General features: G+C 33.5%; 1 protein-coding gene across 1 annotated transcript in view; it reads left to right on the top strand.

Moving 5' to 3' along the window:
* The window catches only part of LOC136034921 (zwei Ig domain protein zig-8-like), an 85,739-nt gene that overhangs the window by 53,077 nt on the left and 10,187 nt on the right, over positions 1 to 22,475 (top strand). Inside the window, exons 3-5 of the mRNA XM_065716432.1 lie at positions 258 to 416; positions 12,402 to 12,536; positions 14,237 to 14,465. Coding sequence (XP_065572504.1) covers positions 258 to 416; positions 12,402 to 12,536; positions 14,237 to 14,465 — 523 coding nt within the window. The remainder of the gene's footprint in view (positions 1 to 257; positions 417 to 12,401; positions 12,537 to 14,236; positions 14,466 to 22,475) is intronic.

The raw sequence follows: 22,475 nt of genomic DNA, 5'->3' as shown, positions 1-22,475 counted from the left end.
AGTCTTTAAAGTTTCTTAAATTTTGATTTTTCAGGAATATTTTTTCAGTATACATCTTTTATTTTCATTTTGCTCTACTATAAAATTAGGAATAAGTGGACTTAGACTCTTTTTGCAAAACGCCACGGAGATTATATTTGTTAACTAGTGATTCACATACAACAAGAATTGTTTTGATTGTAGCTTTTTTTTACTAGTAAAATATTACCATCTTCACTAATTCGCAAGAGCAATATTATAAGACAATCATTTTACAGGTATCCTGGGTGAGGTTAAAAGACTGGAGGATACTTACTTCAGAAACGCAAGTATATTACAAAGACGAGAGATTTCGACTAGCGCACGAATCTCCCGATACATGGACGCTGGTAATTAAGTTTGTTAAGAAAGAAGACGAAGGACTCTATGATTGTCAAGTATGTTTTATTTTCCTAACATGTTAATCATTAACAAAAATATTCCAATTTCTGTCCACTAGATAAATTTATAAAAAGTGGCAAATCGACAACAAGTAAAAAAAAAAAAATCCAAATTAGAAGGAAATACAATCAAGTAATATTTCAAAAATAGTGGCAAAAAAAGAAAAACCCTAGCCAGATAATGGAAATCACAACAACAGAACTCGTGGCTTCTTAATAAGCCACATTAGATTTTGGTAGGTTCCTACATTGAAAAATGCATCTGTTCTCAAATCCCTTACTTAAGTCCTTAGTTATATATTTGGTTGACACTTTCCTGTTCCAATAACGTCAAGGTAAATGAAGCAAAATTTTACAACAATCAAAATATGGACATCAAACCAATGACAAATTTAGCTAATAGCTGAGGTTGGAGTGTCGAATCATAATAGCTAATAGCTGAGGTTGGAAACAAAAATGTAAAAATAATTCAGCTAAAGCTTTTGATTGTCTTTTCATTTTTTTTTGTTTTACTTTTGTATTGATTTTCACAGTGCAGGCTTACTCGTAACAGATAAATTGTACATATCGACTAAATTACTTGATTCAAAGTCTTTATCCCTACTTGGCCTGTTCTTTTGTATAATCTGTATGTTCCTTATTGTACTGTGAAATTTAGGCCAAACAATTGTCATTGAACCGCAGAGTTAATATCAATATTAGCATTGAACCAAACAACTAAAAGCCAAACAATAATTGAATGCAGAGGAGTAGGTCACCATATACAGAATAATCTTTGCCTGTTTTTAATTTAAACCCTGTCTTTACGTTGATTAAATAAAAACATACAAATGTTCTCAAATAAAAGTAAAGAGTACCATTAAAACTTAACACTAATAAAAATTATTCCGTGTATAAGGGGGCTTTTCCAACCAATCTTTATGCCAAGGTTTTGTTTTTTTGTCCCAGTTTTTAGCAACGACCACTCAACCAAAGGGCCTCTAAATTGGAATAAAAAATATTTTCAAAGCACTAAAATACAATAGCGTAAAGAACGAAAGGTTGAAGAGGGGGTTGCTCCTCCCCCTCTTATATGGAATAATTTCTGTTTTTTAAGTTTCAAAGACACTCTTTACTTTAATCCGAATTTTTTTTTATATCTCTTCGTTTCTCATAGCATGTCAAGGGTACGTATTCAGAAAAAAGAAAAATCTCAGATTTTGTAGAAAATCCCTTTATGTGCCTTCTACAATTTAAATTTATTGCTTAGTTTCCATTAAGACGGTGTTCCATATTCTTGGACTTTGACTCCTGTTTCTACAATTATGTCAACCTTAGTAGTATCCCATCTGTGAGTTTAAGCGGCCAGCCCCCCTTAATCTTTTCTTCCTTTGTGGATTAAGATCTTGATGAAGCTTAATGGTGATTCCCCCGAAGCTGCCATCTAAAGAGCCAAAATAATAGATGGCGTTTTTGTTAAGTAGAGTTATTGATTGTGACACGTTTTCTTTTCCAACGACACATTTTCTTGCTTTTAAGCAGTTTTCCATTGATTTTATGAAATTTATGTATGATGTATTAATCGAACGGGAGACCAGGATTTCTTATGGTAAAAGAATTACACGTTACTTGACAGAGCCAACAAGTCATTGATGATATTATGTTCTTAGAAATACATGTTAAGGCAATCAATGTATTGTTCCTGGGACACTGGCCAGCTGATGTTAAGCGTCACAATACCGTAACAAGTTGATTGCGCAATCAATTTCTCATATGGAGTTTAATTTTCGATAATATTACTAGTGATTTGTTTCCGGCCACCATTTTTGGTATCATACAGTGAATATGCATACCAAAGTGATTTGACCTGCCTGCTGGATAGATTTTTTCTGTTTATGGTTAATGAAACCTGTTTTGATCTCCAAAAATTGTAATGACTACAACCGACCAGGTATCCGCTATGTAATGTAATGGCCCTGAGCACAAGGGTTGCCGATTTCCGGGCTTTCGCTTGTGTTTGGGTCCCAAAATCCTCATCCAGGGCCCATGTACTCCCTCCACAGCCCTAATGACTCCCCCTTCCAAATTTTTGCCCCCCTCCCTCTACCTTTTTCCAAGTCTAAAATCCCATTAAAGTTCTTAGAAATGCATTCTATGGCAATCATTGTTTTGTTTCTTGGACGCTAACCAACTGATGTTAAGCGTCAAAATATCGTAACTTAATTGTGCCATCTATTTTCTAAATTAAAGTTGGATTTTTGGTAGATTCTACAGTGATTTGTTTCTGGACACCTTTTTAGCATCATTCCAAGGATATGTATACCTCAGTAATTTGAGATGCTTGCTGGATAGACATAAGCCTTTGAATATTAATAAAACTTGTTTCGATCACCAAAAATTGTATGGACTATAACTGGCAAGGTATTCATTTTGTAATGTAATGGTTCTGAGCAAACCGGTTTTATGTTCCCGGGATTGCGCATGAGTTTGTGTCCCCAAGTTCCCCTCAAGGGCCCCATGTTCCCCTCTATGGTCTTAATTTCTCCCCCTTTTTTAACTAGGAATTTTTTCGACTTAGATTTTTTAGTGTCTTAAAATGACATTTGATCCTTGGTAAAAATGGCTTATGGATTCTTATAATGTTACCCCCGTAGTACTTACCCCCGTATCCTCAACATTAGTCGGTTTATGTATGTTTTGGTCAATATTAGCTGCGCACTGAAAGGACAAACACTTGTATTATATTTTAAAAATGAAGATGAAATATCTCCAGAAAGTTTGAGCACATGGTATGGTTATCGTAGCGTTGAATGCTGACAAAGACTTTGAACTATGAAACAAGCATTAATTGGGATCTTATTGGAAATATATGCGTGGTTTATCATGATCGTGATGTATTAAATTCCTTTTGACTACCTATTAGTTCCAAAATTATTGGTTGCGGTGGATGCACCAGATGAAAAGAAAATTCGAACCTAAGACTTTTAGTTTGGGACAAAGGCCAGCTTCTTTCTACTGCTGCCGGTAACATATTACCCGTTGATCAACCCTATCACAGTCATTCTGGTATTAGCATTCAAATGAAGATTAGAACAAGACAAGCCTACTCCAGCACCAATATTATAAGCCAAATCCTATCTATGTGCCAAAATTGCAATCTATGTAAAAATAGTGTGGTAAGCGATAATGAAATCACAAGTAAAATAAAAAGGGCATTGGTACACAATATAACAAAGGAATCTATAGATGTATTGACGGAAAACCAAGCACCTAAAAGCATAACTACTATCATTGGCAGTTTACCAGCGTATAAAGTCAATGAGTCCAATAACACAAACGATGCAATGTGTGATGAAGTTACAGCTGAATCCATGTTAAAACTTAAGTATGACCCCAAAATAGAATAAGTGCCATGTCAATCGAAAAAAAAGTATTTAACGGAATGGCCTTACCTTAGACCTTAGTTCCTCCTGTGCCGCCAGAGGCACCCAGGGCATCCAAAAAGAGCCACCAGTCGTCCCTCATATGTGCTGCTGCCCAGACGTCTTCCCACTGGGGTTGGACTATCGCATTGATGTGTTTTAGGTCCCGCTGGTACGTACGACGAAGTGTATTCTTCGGCTTCCCTCTTCTTCGGGTTCCCTCTGGTTGCCACTCCAGTACAGTTCTGGGGAGTCTATCTCCCGCCATACGGATAACATGCCCCAGGTAGCGCCATCTTCGTTGGCGTATGACATCTGTTACCAGGGGCTGGCGCGAGATAGACCGAACAGTCTGGTTGGTTATGTGGTCTCTCCAGTTAATGTTCAGTATTCTGCGAAGACAGTTGTTCTCGAAGGCAAGAATCCTCTTTTCTTGGTGTTGGTTTAGTTTCCAACATTCACAGCTATAAAGGAGGGCGGAGATGACGTTACTGTTGAACAGCCTCATTTTCAGTTTCAGGGAGAAACTGAAAATGAGACTTTCCATAAAATACTTCATGGACTTTTATGGAAATATTTTATGGACTTTCCATAAAATACTTCAACTCCAAATGTGGGAATGTGGGGACTGAAACTCATGCGTAAACCTGGTAATGGAGAACTGATGTGCTCAGGACCATTACATTACATAAATTTTACCTGGTCGATTGTAGTCATTACAATTTTTACAGATCGAAACAAGTTTCATTAACCATCAAAGCATATGTCTGTCCAGCAAGAATCTCAATTCACCGTGGTATGCATATTCACTGTATGATGCCAAAAATGGTGCCGAAAAAGAAGTCACTGGTAGCTTTTACCAAAAATCCAACTTCAATTGAAAAATAGATTGCGTAATTAACTTGTTAAGAAATTGTGACGCTTAACATCAGTTGGCCAGCGTCCCAGAAACAATACATTATAGCCTAAGAATGTATGTCCTAGAACTTATTATTATCTTATACTACTACTACTACTACTACTTATACTTATCATTATTGCCTCAATCGAGTAATGTGTTGCTCTTTTACCATAGGAAATCTTGGGTCTCAAGTTTGACTAATACATCTGACACAAATTTCAAAAAAATCAATGGAAAACTGCTTAGAAGCTAAGAATTCTGTCGTTGGAAAAGAAGACATGTCACCATTTATAGCTGTAGTCAACAATAACGTCAACTACAACTTCGGTTTTGTAGGTAGCATGGCACCATTGGGGGAATCACCGTTAAACCTTCTCATGATCTTAAGCCTCTAAGGAAGAAAAGGGTAGGAGGAAGACCGGCCGTTGAAACTCAGAGATGGGATACTAGTAACTTTTAGATACTAATAGTGTTTAATGAGTAACAATGAAATTAATACATATCGCACATTCAGAATCAACTTGAGAAATATATTCGTTTTTGTAAATATAGTAATACATACTTCTTAAATTTTCTGTTTCTATTGACCAAGGTTGTTCTCAACCTATGGTTTGCTACTAAGAGCTGTTTGACCCAAGGCTCTTTTAAATGTAAAGGAGGGCTCTGGCTCCCTCCTCACACTCCCATTTTTTACACTTAAGTTTTAGAATTGAAAATAATTCTTTGAAGAGGATACACGTTTCATAAGAAAATGTTCCCTCAGAATATTTGTCAGGAGGGTGGTTGCTGGTATATGAAAGATTGTTTTACTGGGTAATCATTTCCGCGATACTGATTAATGTTTTATGAAAATGCTTCTCATGGATGTTAGTAGGGGTGGGACATCCCCTGCTAGAGAAGAGACACTAAATTCTGTAAACAATAATGGGAAATATAAATATTTAAATTCACTGAAAAAAGCTTATGGTAGTACTTGCCAACCCCCCATCCCAAATAATTTCCTGGTAAGGCTCATGATTCCCTGTCCCCACTTCTCTACCTCTCTGCTATTAGACATGTGGCTTCAAATTTTATGCTACAAAGAAGAAAATTGTCGCAACAGGAGGGATGGTACTGCCCCCCCCCCAAGCACCAAAAATAAATCATCTCTCCCCACCCTAAACAACAACCCACAGCACTTCCTTCATAATAGCCAATATGCAATTATACATTACTGATCACAGTTTTATGGAAAACCAATTGATTCAACTTATTTAAATGAAAGAGCGAAATAAATATGAATTTTACAATTTATCTTGTATAGATTGGCCTTCTTGGCTTTTCAGGAATGACAGTATCACTGTGCTGTATTTTTTCTCTGTATTTTTTCTGTATTTTTTTGCTGTATTCTGTATTTCTGTATTTCAAATCTGTATTTTTTTGCTGTATTTTTTCTCTTTTAGAAACTGAACACATAGTTTCTCCGTACTAATAGATTGATTGGATATCTTAGAAAAAATTCAGTATATTCAATTAAAAACAGTTTGCTCCTTTAGGGTATAAAATAATTAGTTTTGTGGCACAAAATGGCAGAAAACACCACTTCCCCATGGAAAAATATTTTTAGCCGCTTAGAAATAGCACCAGAACTCTTATTTCCCTTCATATTAGTAATCTCTTGGTATTCTAGGACTATTGGTTCAATATGATAAGCCCTGGAAAAAAAACTATAAAAAAAAAGCATCTGTGATCTTTCTTTTTGGATGAAAAATGCAAAATTCCTTCCCCGTTTTTGTAGATAGGAGCGCAAAACCAAAACTTTAAGGTTTTCTCATATGCTTAATTTTATGCTGTAATTTACATAAAGATTATTTGCCTATTTTGAATGGTTTCATCCTTTTATAAAAATATGCAAATTTTCTCAGGCTCTTAGCTTCTAATGGATAACTAATGGATAAATTTAATAAATTTTATATTTTTTGAATCAGTGTAAATAGTCAATTCTTTGGATGCATTAGCGGTTATCTAGATTTCCGTTTTATTAGCGTTAGGTTACTACTGGCCCTTACTTAAAATTCGTTTCCACGGGTTTTTGATGATTTGATAAAGTTTAATTCATTTTGTTCATAATTGACACAGTACGTCGATAATGGTTTACCATATCTGAAATTTGAGGTGAGGTGCTGCCCGTTTCAACTCCGATCTTTTACCTCTACATAATATAACTTTTGAAAAAATTAAATATATTTTTTTAGGGGGAAGGGAGTGGTCTTAAACATCAAAAATGAATTTTCAGGCATTGAATTTTCAAGGGGCTAGATCATTTGAAAAATGTCATTACTGGAGATTGGGCCCTATCCCTTGTGTAGGCAATCATACGAATACGATCTGAATTCAAAATGAAAATATTCTGGCACTAACAGATATTTTTACACCCTATCATCAACGTTGCAGTCATAGCCCCTCTGTGGTATTTTAAATAAAGGGATGTATAACCGTTAGCGATACAGCAGATTCGTTCAACACAAAACCGTGCATTTTATATTGATTAATTAAAACAATATTAAAGAGAATTTTTCAAAAATGCATAGAGTTGCAACAAACCAAGACGAATTCAAATAAAAATGAAATAAAAGTTAAATCTAAAATGAACGGGAATCACTATCTATGACAAAAGAGGAACGGAAATCACAATGATTAATTAAGTCAAAACTAAATTGGAGAGTAACTTACGCAATCAGAAGTAGTTCGAGCGTCCCATAAGCCTTCTATAGGCCAAAGCGTTATTTACGCTTTACTGAAAACACTTTTTATTCGAGCCATGTGGTTTAATCGTCATAACGTCAACAAGAAAGAAAGAGAGTCACAATATTAACCAAGATGCAAAATTTAGTGTAGTTTTTTCTTGTTTTCGACTTTTAATTTCTGCTGGTTTCGGATCTTGTTTGTTTATTGATAGTGATTTGTGTCCAGGTTCCGTTTGAAATCCTGTTTGACTTTATTCCTCTTCGTCTTTGGTTTAATCTAGCTCTTCAATTTTCTTGAAAAACTTCTTTATAAGAAGGACTAATTTCTGTACATATTTAATTGAAATTTGTTTTTATATTTGTTTATAAATAAGGTGTACAACTTATGTCTGTTCTTCTTCTTAAGTATTTATATTTTAGACATACTCTTGAACAAACTTTAATAAGAGTTTTACCATATAATTTTGAGTGCATTGAGAGGGACAATATTGTTCAAATAAAAAGCCGTCCTGACTCCAATCCTGTTATAAACTTGAATATAGACGAATATTGATCCATCATTTTATTATAAGAACAGTTTTGGTTCCTTCTGTTTTCATTTTAAGCCTAGACAAAAAAAAATCATTTGTGCAACTGATTAGCTCATATTCTGAAATCTGTATTAACTTTTATAACTGCTGTTTGTTTAAATGCATGTATTTTTAGGCGATGTGTTAAAGAGACCCCTTATTTGTTGACTAAAATATGAAATAAAACAGGCTGTCAGGAATTAATGAAACAAAACTCGTTTCCGATTGAAATTCCCTTATCTCTGCAACTTTAACTAGGCCTGAAACTTTTCTTGGCCTGAAACTTTAAGCAAATCAGCATAAAAAACGAATGTTTCAAACTAAGAAACATTTTGCTCATATTTTTCTTCGAAAAATGCTTGCCCTTTTTTACTCTTAGTTATACTCTTTTATAATTATAGTCACACCTTAGACGTTGGATACACCCTTTTAACAACCTGGATAGGCATATTATCTTTTCTGGATCCAGTGTCATTAGGGGGGGGGACGGAAATCTTGGAAAACGCTTAAAGCGGAGGGATCAGGATGAAACATGGTGGAAAGAATAAGCGCAAGTCCAAGATAGGTGACTGACATAACCGGACCGGATCCACTCTCTTTGGCGGAGTTGGGTGTGGAGGGGTTAGTAATTTGGAAAAATAGGAAAAAATGAAGTATTTGTAACTTGCGAACGGGTTATCAGATCTTAATGAAATTTGATATCTAGAAGGATCTTGTGCTTTAAAACTCGCAATTTAAATTTCGACCAGATCCGATGACACTGAAAGGAGTTGGAGGGGGAAACCGAATTTCTTGGAAAACGGAAAATCAAGGTATCTTACGAATGAGTGATCGGATCTTAATGAAACTTGATATATAGAAGAATCTTATGTCTCAGATGCTCCATTTTCTATTCGAAATCTGGATCCGGGGACATAGAGGGCTGGAGGTGGGAAACAGAAATCTTGGAAACCGGAAATCTTGGAAAACCCTTAGATTGGAGAGGTCGGGATGAAACTTGATGAGAAGAATAAGCACAAGTTATAGATACGAGATTGACATATTGGTACAGATTCGTTCTCTTTGAGGGAGCTGGGGGTGGTTAATTTGGAAAAATCCGAAAATTGAGGTATTTTTATATTAAGGAAGGGTGACCAGATCTTAATAGAATTTGATATTTAGAAGGAGCTTGTCTTCAAGCTCTTATTTCAATTCCCGACCACATCTTTTCACACTGGGGGAAGTTGAAGGGGGAGACCGGAAATCTTCGAAAACTCTTATAAATGTCGTAGATACGTAATTGCCGTAACCGGACTGGATCTGCTCTCTTTGCTGAATTTAGTTGGTGGGGTTCAGTGCTTTGGCGAATTTGGTGCTTCTGGACATTCTGGGAAGATGAAATGGTTGGCATGTCAGGGAGCTGCACAAATTGACTTGATAAAGTCATTTTTCCCAATTCGACCATCTGGGGGCTGAAGGGAGAGGAAAAATTGAAAAATCGAGGTATATTTAACTTACGAGTGGGTGATCAGATCTTAATGAATTTTGATATTTAGAAGGACTTTGTGACTCAGAGCTCTAACTTTAAATCCTGTCCGGCATTAAGCCTCTGATCTTCCTTTTAAAGCAATCTATTGATTCTTAGAATTTTGCCAGAGCTCATACCATATGAGCTCTTGGCTCTTGGCTCTTTCGACCTCGTCAAAAGTGCCATATGAGCTCTTAGCTCTTGTTTCAGTCTACGATTAATTATATTATTTATAAATAAAAAAGGATACCCATTTCCAAAAAGTATGTTCCTGACAAAGTTTAGTTCTGCTGTTATGTAGGAATCAGAAAAAAATGTTTAGGGTTAATTTAAAATGTAAATGTCTATTGTTTTGTATTAGTTTTCTGTAAATAGTAAAATTGAGTTTATCTCACTACTACTCCTAATAATAATAACTCACTGCAGCACCAAGCCGCCTGAGGCCAACACAGCTACACACGTTCCTCCTCCCGCCTAACCTACTCAAGGCCTCCGTCTTTACACCCTCCCAGGAAGTTCAAATTTCCTTTGAATCTTTATTTATGACACCTTCCCATCCTCCAAGAGGACGACCTGCTTTCCTTGTAGCCCAAGACGGTGGTCCAAAAAGGACAATCTTCCGGAATATGTCATCCTTCATCCGCAGGACGTGCTCTAACCATCTCAACCTTTCTTTCATTATAGCCCTAGAAAACGGGATTGAACCACATTTTTCGTACACCCTACTGCTTGAATTGCGGTTAGTCAGCCGGGTACCCAAAACAATCCGTAGGCAATTTCTCCTATAAACATCTAGTAAATTTTTGTCCGCTTTTCGGAGTGACCATGCTTCAGAGCCGTATTTGACCACTGTCATCACTGTAGCGTCAAATATTCTAATCTTGGTTTGCAGACTTATCTTCCTATTCTTCTAATCTTTTTTTAACTTTGAAAAAACACCCTGAGCCTTAGCTATTCTAATTTTGACATCTTCACTGCTCCAACCGTCTTTACTAATAATACTACCAAGGTAAGTGAAGCTGCCCACCTGATCAATCTTTTCGTTACCCAACGTCACCTTTTTTTCTTTACTTATTCCTAGCCATTATCACTTAGTATTCTTAGAAAAAAATTTTAAATCTATTCTTGCACCCTGAACTTGCAAAACCTCTAAAAATTCATTCAGTTTACTCATACTTTCATCTAGGATGCTTGAATCATCACCAGAATCTAAGTCCAGGAGAGTTTTTCCTCGCCATTCTGTTCCGTGGTCTCCAATTGCCTTTCCTGTGCTCCTTCAGACAAAGTCCATCAAAATGATCCTTATAAAGGGGGAAAACCTTGCTTAACCTTGGACTCAACCTTGCTTAACTTTTGATTTAATACGAAACAAGCTGCTTACCACCTTAACTGCATTTCCCACCTTAACTGCAGCAGAGTTATTCTTGCACATAGCATTAATTGCTTTAATGTATTTGTCTGGTATACCATACAAGGGTAAGACCTTTACTAAAGCTCTTCTATTAACTTAATCAAACGCTTGCTCATAATTTATAAAACTGAGAACCAAAGGTGTTTGACAACTAGGGCAGTTCTTATTATAAACTTAAGAGTGAAAATTTGGTCAACACATCCTCTACTTTTTCTAAAACCGCAGTGTTCTCTTCTTAAAACTTTGTCAACAACATTGCTCAATCTATTAAGTATCATACTACTAAGTAATTTGCTACCTACAGAGACTAGACTAGTTCCTCGATAATTACCACACTCACTCTTATAGATTTGTTAATTAAGGTTTTATTTAATGCCCCAAGCTTTCCAGACACATTGTAGGTATGCTATATTGACAGCCTGAATTCACTTAAAATATTTTGATTTAGCTGAATATCCGCCTAAACGTACCTTAAAGATCCAACTTAATACCTTTAGCCATTCCTAAGGTATAGAAGATACGTCCTTTGGATAACCTGGATGCATATAGTGTCTTTTGATTCATTTTAACATCCCCCTTAACTTGCTCTGGGATTTTCAATCCAATACCCACAACAATTCCTAAAATATTGCAAATGTACCCTTTTGACAGCTGGATGTCCTTCGATTTTGTTCAGCATTCCCTGAAAGTTTCATCTTAATACCCTTAGACACCCGGAATCAAACATTCCCCTCTTACCCAGCATTAAAATTTGTGTGTAAACAACTGGCCACTTGCCTAATTCACAGCCCTTGCCCTAGAGGCTGTGGGGAGAGGTCATATAATTTCTAGACGCACAGCTATTGGACTTTCGACTACTTGGAAAAAAACCTGCGATCTCAAAATTTTAAAAGGATGTCTTCACGAGCTCGAAGGACACGAGGGACAACTGAAAAGAGCCTATACGGTAGCTGGCTCCCTCCAATCACTTTTGACTCTTAAAGAGGGCACTACAAGTTTCAATTTTCAAACGATTAATCCCACTCCGAAGTTTCTACGACTACTATTAAATAATTAATACATTCGTTGAGGTCATTTTGCACTTTGCTTATGCAGTACTATTGCTCTAACTGTGACTGTGTTTTGTATGGACAGAAATGCAGTCATTATGCAAGTAAACTCAAATCAAACTGAATTTATTATGGATTAATAAATAAAACCTAATAAGAACCAAAATTAAAATTCACAACGAAGTTATATTAAAAAAAGAAAAGAAAATACCAGGAGTAAGAGTAGAGTTGTTACCCCCTCTCCTTTCCCCTCCCCCCTAAAAGAACTTGTCTGAACACAAAATATATTTCTAATATTAAAAATATTTTTTAGCATTCCCAGAAATACGTGTCTATATAATTAAATTTGAACTAATCAATTTAGTTTTATAAGCAGAATATGCATTAGTACCATGTCTTTATACAAATGTATTTTTAGATGTCAACACGGCATGGTGTGGCCTCAAAGCGGTTTCAACTTACAGTGGTGGTTCCGGAGGCCACAATACTAAATGGTGAAGATCTATTTGTCAGTGCAGGCAGCCCGTTTACATTAACTTGTATGGTGAAAGAAGTAAAAATTTTTGTTTTCTTTATATGTTTGTTTTGTTTTTCTTCACACATATTTATTTGACCATATTTCTTTATATATATTTCTTTAGACCACTTACTAAGCCCGTTTACATTAACTTGTATGGTGAAAGAAGTAAAGGAAATTTAGTTTTTCTTTATCAATTTTTTTTCTTTAAACATATATTTTGACCATTTTTCTTTATACATATTTCCTTAGACCACTCACTAAGCCGTTTACATTAAGTTGTATGGAAAAAGATGTAAAAATTTTAGTTTCTCTTTATATTTTTCTTTGTTTTTCTTCATACATATTTATTTGGCCATATTTTTTATACATGTTTCTTTAGACCACTCACTAAACCCGTTTACATTAGCTTGTGTAGCGAAAAAAGTAAAAACTTAGTTTTTTCTTTATATGTTTGTTTATTTTTTCTTCATACGTATTTATTTGACCATATTTCTTTATACATATTTCTTTAGACCACTCACTGAGCCTGTTTACACTAACTTATATGGTAAAAGAATTAAAAACTTTTAGTTTTTCTTTATATGTTTGTTGTCTTTTTCTTTATAGATATTTATTTGACCATATTTCTCTATAAATTTTTATTCAGACCATGTCATACTATCCAAGGTATTCAAGAACTGAGAAAAAACAGTAAAATTAATGTTTTCTTTAAAATTAGTTAAGTATAGCTAAGTATGTACCGTATTTTACAGATTATTAGAATCGACATTTTGCGCAAAAGTTGAAAATACATTGCCGAATCCAGAGCCATATATAGACTTTCAGTTCAGGGGAGAGAATAACTTTATTTTTCAATCAATAACTTTACTGATTAAAAAAATTTCTGCTTTTTCTCGGGTCTCAAAAAGACATCGCATGTACTTATAACAGAACAAATTCGGTACTGATGTTTTTCGAATAAGAAATGAAAATGGTATGCGTATACTCTCTGCTCAGCTTCAAACTTTTACTTTTTTAACGTTTTTGAACAATTGTAACCCTCGGCAAAATATACACAATGATTTTGCAATTCCAGCTTTTTACTTTTTACGCAATTTATTGTCTTTTCAAACTGCACTTTTCAAAGATGTATGATTATTGAAGCAATGCCGAATTACTTTCTCCCAAAATTGAGACTCTTAACGAATTTTCTCAAATTTATGACCTATCTAAATTTTTATTAGGCCAGAATATATCAAGATGCAAATTTTATGAAAAAAACTTGGAGCCGTTTTTGAGAAAAAAATACACATATGCATACACAATTATTGCTCACATATAATGAATAATAGAGGAGTAATAATGAAAAAACATTGCAAAGAAGCAAATGAATAACAATACAAATATAAAATACCATCAATCATCGGTAAGGAGGGTGATGAGGGCCCAGCCTTAAGAACGATTCAGAAGTAAGTTTCTATACAAGATAGTACAGAGTACGCACAATATTATTACCACCAAACCAATTTGCCTATCTTCCCCGGTCTATCCCTCTTAATCTCACTATTCGTCCTCCCTTTTTTCTCTATACATCAATAAATTATTCTCTATTCCTCTTTCCTTATCTGTCTCTTTCTCGCTATTTTTCTACTTTCTACTTCTTTTTTATCTCTCCCCCTCTTCCTCTCTGTTTTTCTGTATCCCTTTTTTCAATCAAGTAAACCATATAGATTGTTTCTTTTCATTGTCTCTAGGCAATACTCCCACCTCATTATGTGTTATGGTATCATGAATCTCGATTATTAAATTACGCAGAACAGGTGGGACCACTTCATCGGACTTCAGCTGTTGTTGATTTAGACCCAGGACCTCCAACTGTGAGCCGATTGACAGTTCCTGTGGCTCAGAGACAAGACAGTGGAAAGTACACTTGTAGACCATCAAATGCACATCCTGTTGCTGTTCAAGTTCATGTCGCCCAAGGTAGGAACATATTTTAACGTTTTCCCTTTGTTTTGTTGCTGTGTCTTAATTCCCATCTTGTTTGTTGTTAATTTCGATTGTATAAACCTCAAATCTTCAAAGGTAATTAAAGTAGGGTTATAAAAAACCTTGAAGGTATTTTTGTAAGAATTCTTCAAAAATGTAAGAATTTTGGTTATTACGAAAATATTCTTTCCCTAGAAGCTTGTAATAGTAGGATTCTATCCAAATCATGAATTTTTCTTAAATTACTGGCAATTTTCAGGGATTTTCAATAATTAAAAGTATGGCCGACTCGTAAAGATTTAACGAAATGCTATATATATATATATATATATATATATATATATATATATATATATATATATATATATATATATATATATATATATATATATATATATATATATATAGAAATATATATATATATATATATATATATATATATATATATATATATATATATATATATATATATATATATATATATATATATATATATATATATATATATATATATATATATATATATATATATATATATATATAGTTACTTGTATATATAAGTAATAAAATAAGTTACTTGTATCAAGGTTGCCTAAAGGGCCTATCTGCAATACCACAGAAGCGGCTAAAGGTATTAAGCGGAAACTGTTAGGGAAAAATTAGGGAGTATATTGAAATTATTGAAAGGCATAAATTACATTCAGGTTGTCCTTAATATCTCAAGAACAATTAAGGGTATTAAAATCTTTCTCGGAATGTTGAGGGTATTCTTGGAATAAATAAAATGACACCGTGTCTATCCAGGTTTTCAAATTATCTGCAATTTTTCAAGGATTGTTAAAAGCGTTAAGTTTAAACTTTTGGTGAATTTTGAGGGGCCGTTGATGTAATTCAAAAGACACTAAATGCATCCAAGTGGTCAAAATGGCTTGTCTGCAATCCAAGAATAGCAAGGGAAATTAAATTAAGACTTTAGTATAATATTCTAAGAACGAGGATTCTTGATTAAAATGGGATATTAAAGTTTCTTGTTCCCTTTTTTAAGCTGAAAGTGATTGGATTGCAGCCAGTCCTCCTTTTGAGCCCCTCTTCCTCCCCAGCCCCCACATCCCCAAGGTCTTAGCCATTTTGTCCAAAAAGTAGGAAGGTTCAACATGCAAGTCTCTTGAGATGAAACGACCTCACAAACACAAGGGTCGCAAGTTATGGAGTTTGCCATTTCTTATACATGGGTTTTATAATGGAAAAGGGAGGGTGCGAGGTCAAGTTTAATTTTTGATATTCAATGAGCTCAGAAATATAGAATTTCATTCTTTGAGCCAAGAAATTATGCATTTCTTGTATAATTTCATACATTCCCATACTTTATACTGACAATTTCATCAGTATAAAACGTACGTTTTTTGAAATTTGTTGGGAGTACTGCGGCATGGAATAAAACGCAAATGTGAATAGATCAGAAGAGGCTATCTGAATCTGATTTTTAGGACTGGCCAAAGGATCCAATTAAACCTTTGAGCGAATATTAAAACAGGGTATTGATGAGAGGGCAACGGGAAAAAAAACATTAGTTGTATATTGTATAGGTAAAATGCTATTTGAAAGACACAAAATAGCTGAACCACCATGAATAAATATAGTTATGGTTCGAGCGCACGACAAATCTCTCAATGAATCAACAAACTATGTTTTACATGATAATAATTCATTTTCCCTTATATAAACGTAATCCCATTAATATGTTTTTTATGTCACGTATAGCTTAGTTTTCTATTGACTCTGTTGTTAAGCTGCGTGTACACTTATTCTTACCGCATCAATTAGAACATGATAGTTTTTCCATGACTTGTGTTAGCTTAAGAGGTGTGCCCTTAGTGCTGCAAGAAAGAAATAAATTGAAAGAGTATTAAACAGGTCCATGGGACTATTTTAGACATTTTCTGTTTAACTCATTTGCAAAAAAGGCATGTTCGCTCGATACTTTTCAGAATTCTCTCTCGCGTATGTATTTTTTCTTTTTTAAGTTTTGGTATATACGAGAGGTGTTCCAACAGTTCTTAGAAAAAAAATTGTAAAAGCAGGAGAGATCTTCAGATAATTGAACAGCAGGACTTCAAAGATATTCATTCGAAAATAATGTCGATAAGTGTCTCAAGAGGCTTTGTCGAGTCGTGATAAGGATTTCGGTGTAACACTGTCCACAGTTTGCTATTCCATAATTATTATCTCAACTACTGACTTATTTACTTATTTGTTTAGCAGTTGATTAACGGTTCATTTCTCACCTGTTGCTTCGTTTATATATATATATATATATATATATATATATATATATATATATATATATATATATATATATATATATATATATATATATATATATATATATATATATATATATATATATATATATATATATATATATATATATATATATATATATATATATATATATATATATATATATATATATATATATATATATATATATGTGAATAAGGAATTAGACTTTACAGTCCCTACCGGCGGTGCTATATATATATATATATATATATATATATATATATATATATATATATATATATATATATATATATATATATATATATATATATATATATATATATATATGACACGATTGCCTGTCCATAGATTATCCTTTATGGTTGATTGTGTATGGCTATGCTGTTTGACCTATGTGATTGTATGTATGAGTAGGGTTAAGGCCTCATTCAAGTACTGATCTATATTAATTACTAATGTAGTTCCTTTTTTCCTTCTGTCTTTTTTTATGTGTTTGTACTGTTGCATTGGTGATTTCTTTCTTCATTATATATATATATATATATATATATATATATATATATATATATATATATATATATATATATATATATATAAAGTAAAGAATAAGGAATTAGACTTTACAGTCCCTACCGGCGGTGCTATATATATATATATATATATATATATATATATATATATATATATATATATATATATATATATATATATATATATATATATATATATATATATATATATATATATTGCTATTCACATAGTACAAAAGAAATCAACTTTTCTGTTATCCAAGAATTTTAAACTCTTTCAAATAACCTCATTCAAAGATTAAAATTACCCCCTTCAAATTATACAACCCATGATTCGATACGATTAATCCTGGAGGGAAAAGCAAGCAAACAAACATCTGTGGTAAACTCTCTAAAAAAAATTGTTTTAATTAAACAGAACTAAAAAACCTTTACACACTTTTCGGACATGTTCCAGTTGCTATAGTAATTTTCATTAAGATTATTCCAAATTTCATGGCCCTGTTTTTCCCGTTTTCGGGAATTGCGTAAATTTTATTCTGCTAAACTAAACATATATATATATATATATATATATATATATATATATATATATATATATATATATATATATATTTAGTGTGTGTGTGTGTGTGCCTGTGTGTTTTATACAAATTTAATAAGTTTTTAATTATTAAAGACTGTTTCTTTTTGCAGACAAGTTTGAAACAAGGTTTAGTCACTTTGTGCGCTCTCTATTAGATTTTACTAAAGTCACATACCACCAAAAAGTATTTAATTAAATTTAAGTTGATCAATGGAATCTGTCCCTATTATCACCAAAGCCAACTGGGAGGCGAAAATCTTCATTTCGTAATAACAAGGAGGGGAAATTTAAAATGTAACTTCTTTAGCATGTCGAAATGATATTTCAGGATTGTGCTCTCACAACGGGGCTGAAAAGCAAAATATTTACTTCTTTTTACTGTGAAAAATTTTGTTTTCGAGTCTTGCTATGGCACTGAGGCGAACAAATTTTTTTGCTGTTTGTTTTGGTTTTTTGGGTTTGCTTTTATTGCGAAGCGGAGTGGTTTTTTAAAACATTAGTGTTTATTAGGGGATCTTTGCAATAGAAAGTAGATGTATGAGAAGTGCAAAAACTATTAATTTACGTTTTGGACTTTGGTGAGGAAATGGTGGCCAATTTACAGCCTATTTCCATCTCAATAAAGCTCCACATTATATGACATTTCACATCCCCAATTCATCCTAAAACATTAAAATGAAGGCAAAACTCTTTAGAATTTTAATAAAAGTTCGTATAAGTATATACTTAAAACCAAGTATATGAGTCGAAATACTCCTTCCATGGTCGGAGTAATCGCTGAAGAAAAATAAAGTTTTGAAAAATTGTCTATACAAGAAGGAAAATAATTATTTGTTTAATTTTTTGTTTTCTAGCTGGATAGGTGGCTTTTTGAATTCTGAGTTTGATTGAATAGCATCGATTTTTTTCAAGCATTTCTAATAAAATGTGGATAAAATTGGAAATTCACAGAACTTATGTTAACCACGGAAATGGAATGCAACTACATTATTACTTCAGAATGTATCATCTTTTCAATACCAACCAGTCACAAAATATAGCAATGTTTTTGTATAAGGGTTGCATATATTTGTCCTTAAAATTGTCGAAACGGCTGAGAATACCGCTGAGAATTTTTGTTCTTATTTTGATATGTCATCCAATCATTTTCCCATTATTAGTTGTTTATAAATCAAAATTTTTACAGGACAATTCTCTTACTTAATGCCAAATCTTAAACCAAAATTTAAACGTTTGAATTGAATAATTGAAAATCTCAAGATTAAAAAAAATTAATTAGAAATTTACCACAGCTTGAAACCCTGAGAATTAAAATCACCAATCTATACCTATCAAATACGAAAATAACAAACACATAATTATTTATTTTTTAATGAGTATTTCAACTCATATACTTAGTTTGAAGCAAATACCTACATGCATCTTTATTAGAGTTCATATTTTTATGATGATTTTGGTCTTTATAGATTTGACAATACGAACGAAAAGCTCTAAACTGATAGGACTCTAGACTGACAGGAATATCCATTATAAACATTCACAGAAATATTGAGGTAGACATCGATCGTGGAATAAACACGTACGGCGGGAGTGGATATAGAGAAATAGACTTTTCTTATAAAAGTGTGAGTTCTGTGATTTAATTTAGATATATCGAACTTTAAAACGTGGAAAGAGACGCTGCGTTGTTATGAAATGTAAAATTTTGACTAGTAAACTTTTGAGATCTCGTCAAAATTGACACTGTTTGTTAAAACACTATTTTTAAAAAGAAACAGTGATTAGTTAATGCTTTATTGCCTATACTTAAAAACCTCGTTTTAAATGTCTTCTATACATTTCTATCTATTCGTTCTGTTTTCCTTGTTAAATTCCTAAAAGAACTAGTGTTTAATGATTACTCTATCTTTTACGAACATACAATTTGTATCTTTATCCTCATTCCCTACTCTTCATTCCTATCATCAAACATTTCGTGGTAACAAACTATAGTAAGGAGTGGCCCGGCTCAATAGTAACCAAAACTCTTAAAAATGGAATTTTGATACAAATAGCTACATCAAAAGAATTACATTTTAATGCTGGGGTTAAATATATAAGTTTCATCAAGTTAAGTCTTACCCATCAAAAGTTATGAAACTGAGAAAATTTGCCTTATTTTAGAATATAGGGGGAAACAACCACTAAAAGTCATAGGATCTTAACGAATATCACACCATCAGATTCAGCGTATCAGAGAACTCTGTTGTAGAAGTTTCGAGCTCCTATCTACAAAAATGTGGAATTTTGTATTTTTTGCCAGAAGGCAGATTACGGATGCGTGTTTATTTGTTTGTTTGTTTTTTTGTTGTTTTTTTTCCCAGGGGTGATCGTATCGACCCAGTGGTCCTATAATATTGCGAGAGGGCTCATTCTAACAGAAATTAAAAGTTCTAGTACCCTTTTTAAGTGACCAAAAAAAAACTGGTGGGCACCTAGGCCCCCTCCCACGCTAATTATTTTCCTAAAGTCATCGGATCAAAATTTTGAGATAGCCACTTTATTCAACGTAGTCGAAAAACCTTATAGCTATGTCTTTGGGGACGACTTACTCCCCCAAAGTCCCCATGGGAGGGGCTACAAGTTGCAAACTTTGACAAGTGCTTGCATATGTTAATGGTTATTTGGAAGTGTGCAGACGTTTTCGGGGGGATTTTTTGGTTGGGGGGAGGGGGGGTTTGAGAAGAGGGGGATATGTTGGGGGAACTTTCCTTGGAGGAATTTATCATGAGGGAAGAAAATTTCCATGACGGGAGCGCAGGATTTTCTAGCATTATTTAAAAAAATGAAAAAATAATATGAAAAAGATTTTTTAACTGAAAGTAAAAAGCAGAATCAAAACTTAAAACCAACAGAATTTATTACGCATATGACTGGCTCACCTTCTCCTAATACCTCGCTCTTTACGCTAAAGTATTTTTAGTAATTTCAAATATTTATTCTACTGCATTTATGATTCAGGGGTCATTGTTAAGAAATTGGAACAAAATTTAAGCTTTAGTGTAAAGAGCGAGGTACTGACGGGGGGTGAACCCCCTTATATACGTAATAAAAACATGAGAATACAGAAGCTCGTTACGTAAGCCAATTTATAAGTTACGTATATCTTTTACTAATAAAAACATTCGTAAAAAATTATAAGTTCTGGTTGCCTTTCTAAGTAACCAAGAAATCGGAGGGCAACTAGGCCTCCTCCCCCGCTCCTTTTTTTCTCAAAATCATTCGATCAAAACTATGAGAAAGGCATTTAGCCAAAAATAAATATGCAAATTTCGATTTAATTTTTCATCCACGGAGAGCCAAAATCAAAACATGCATTTCAAAAACGTTGAGAAATTAAATTAAAAAAACAAGTTTTTTTAACGGAAAGTAAGGAGCGACATTAAAACTTAAAACGAACAGAAATTACTTCGTTTGCGAAAGGGGCTGCTTCCTCATCAACGCCCCGCTCTTTACGCTAAAGTTTCTTACTGTTTTAAAAAGTAGAGTTAAAAGAAAGAGTCAAACTTTAGCGTAAAGAGCGGGCGTTGATGAGTAAGCAGCCCCTTTCACATACGAAGTATTTTCTGTTCGTTTTAAGTTTCAATCTTTTCGTTACCCAACGTCACCATTTCGTATACATTTATTCCTAGCCTTAGGAACTTAGTCTTCTTAATATTGAATTTTAAAACTATTCTAGCACCCTGAACTCGCAAAACCTCTAAAAATTAATTCATTTGGCTCACACTTTTATCTTTCATCTTCAAGCCTCCTCGGTATGTTCCCAACTAGAAACCCTGCAATCTGTTTTAATTTATCAATTGTATAAAACAGTATTTTCAGGCAAAATATGGCTTTTCCCTTATATCCCTTACATCTTTCTGGATTGTTAAAAATTTAAGTAGGCTAATGTATATACAACTTACAGTCTATGTATAGTCCTTACAGTCTTTATAATGTTTAGCTGCCATTGCTAAGGACCTTACCTGACATTTTCACACTTCCGATATTATTGCCAGAAACCATTGGCTATATTGGCTATGGGAGGATCAGTAGGGCAGTATATTAAGCTATTAAGTTTTGATTCTTCTGAGCAATAAGTTTCTACCGAATTTTCTTTTGAAAACAGCTTAGCAGACAGTTTTGGTACATGCCTCAAAAATGTTAAAACATCAGCGCAAACCTTTAGGTGTATTAAATTTAAAAAAAAAACAAGTTTTTTTCAACTGAAAGTAAGGAGCGACATTAAAACTTAAAACGAACAGAAATTGCTTTGTATATGAAAGGGGCTGCTACCTCATCAACGCCCCGCTCTTTACGCTAAACTCTGACTCTTTCTCTCAACTCTCCTTTTTAAAACAGTAAAAACTTTAGCGTAAAGAGCGGGGCGTTGATGAGGAAGCAGCCCCTTTCATATACAAAGCAATTTCTGTCCGTTTTAAGTTTTAATGTCGCTCCTTACTTTCAGTTAAAAAAACTGTTTTTTTTTTAATTTAATTTCTGAACTTTTTTAATCAATGCATGTTTTGATTTTGGCTCTCCGCAGAGGAATAATTAAAACGAAAT

The sequence above is a fragment of the Artemia franciscana genome, chromosome 13, assembly GCF_032884065.1.
Source record: "Artemia franciscana chromosome 13, ASM3288406v1, whole genome shotgun sequence".
Classification (NCBI taxonomy): domain Eukaryota; kingdom Metazoa; phylum Arthropoda; class Branchiopoda; order Anostraca; family Artemiidae; genus Artemia; species Artemia franciscana.
The sequence above is the reverse complement of the archived record's forward strand: the minus strand, read 5'-3'. Positions and strand labels throughout refer to the sequence as shown.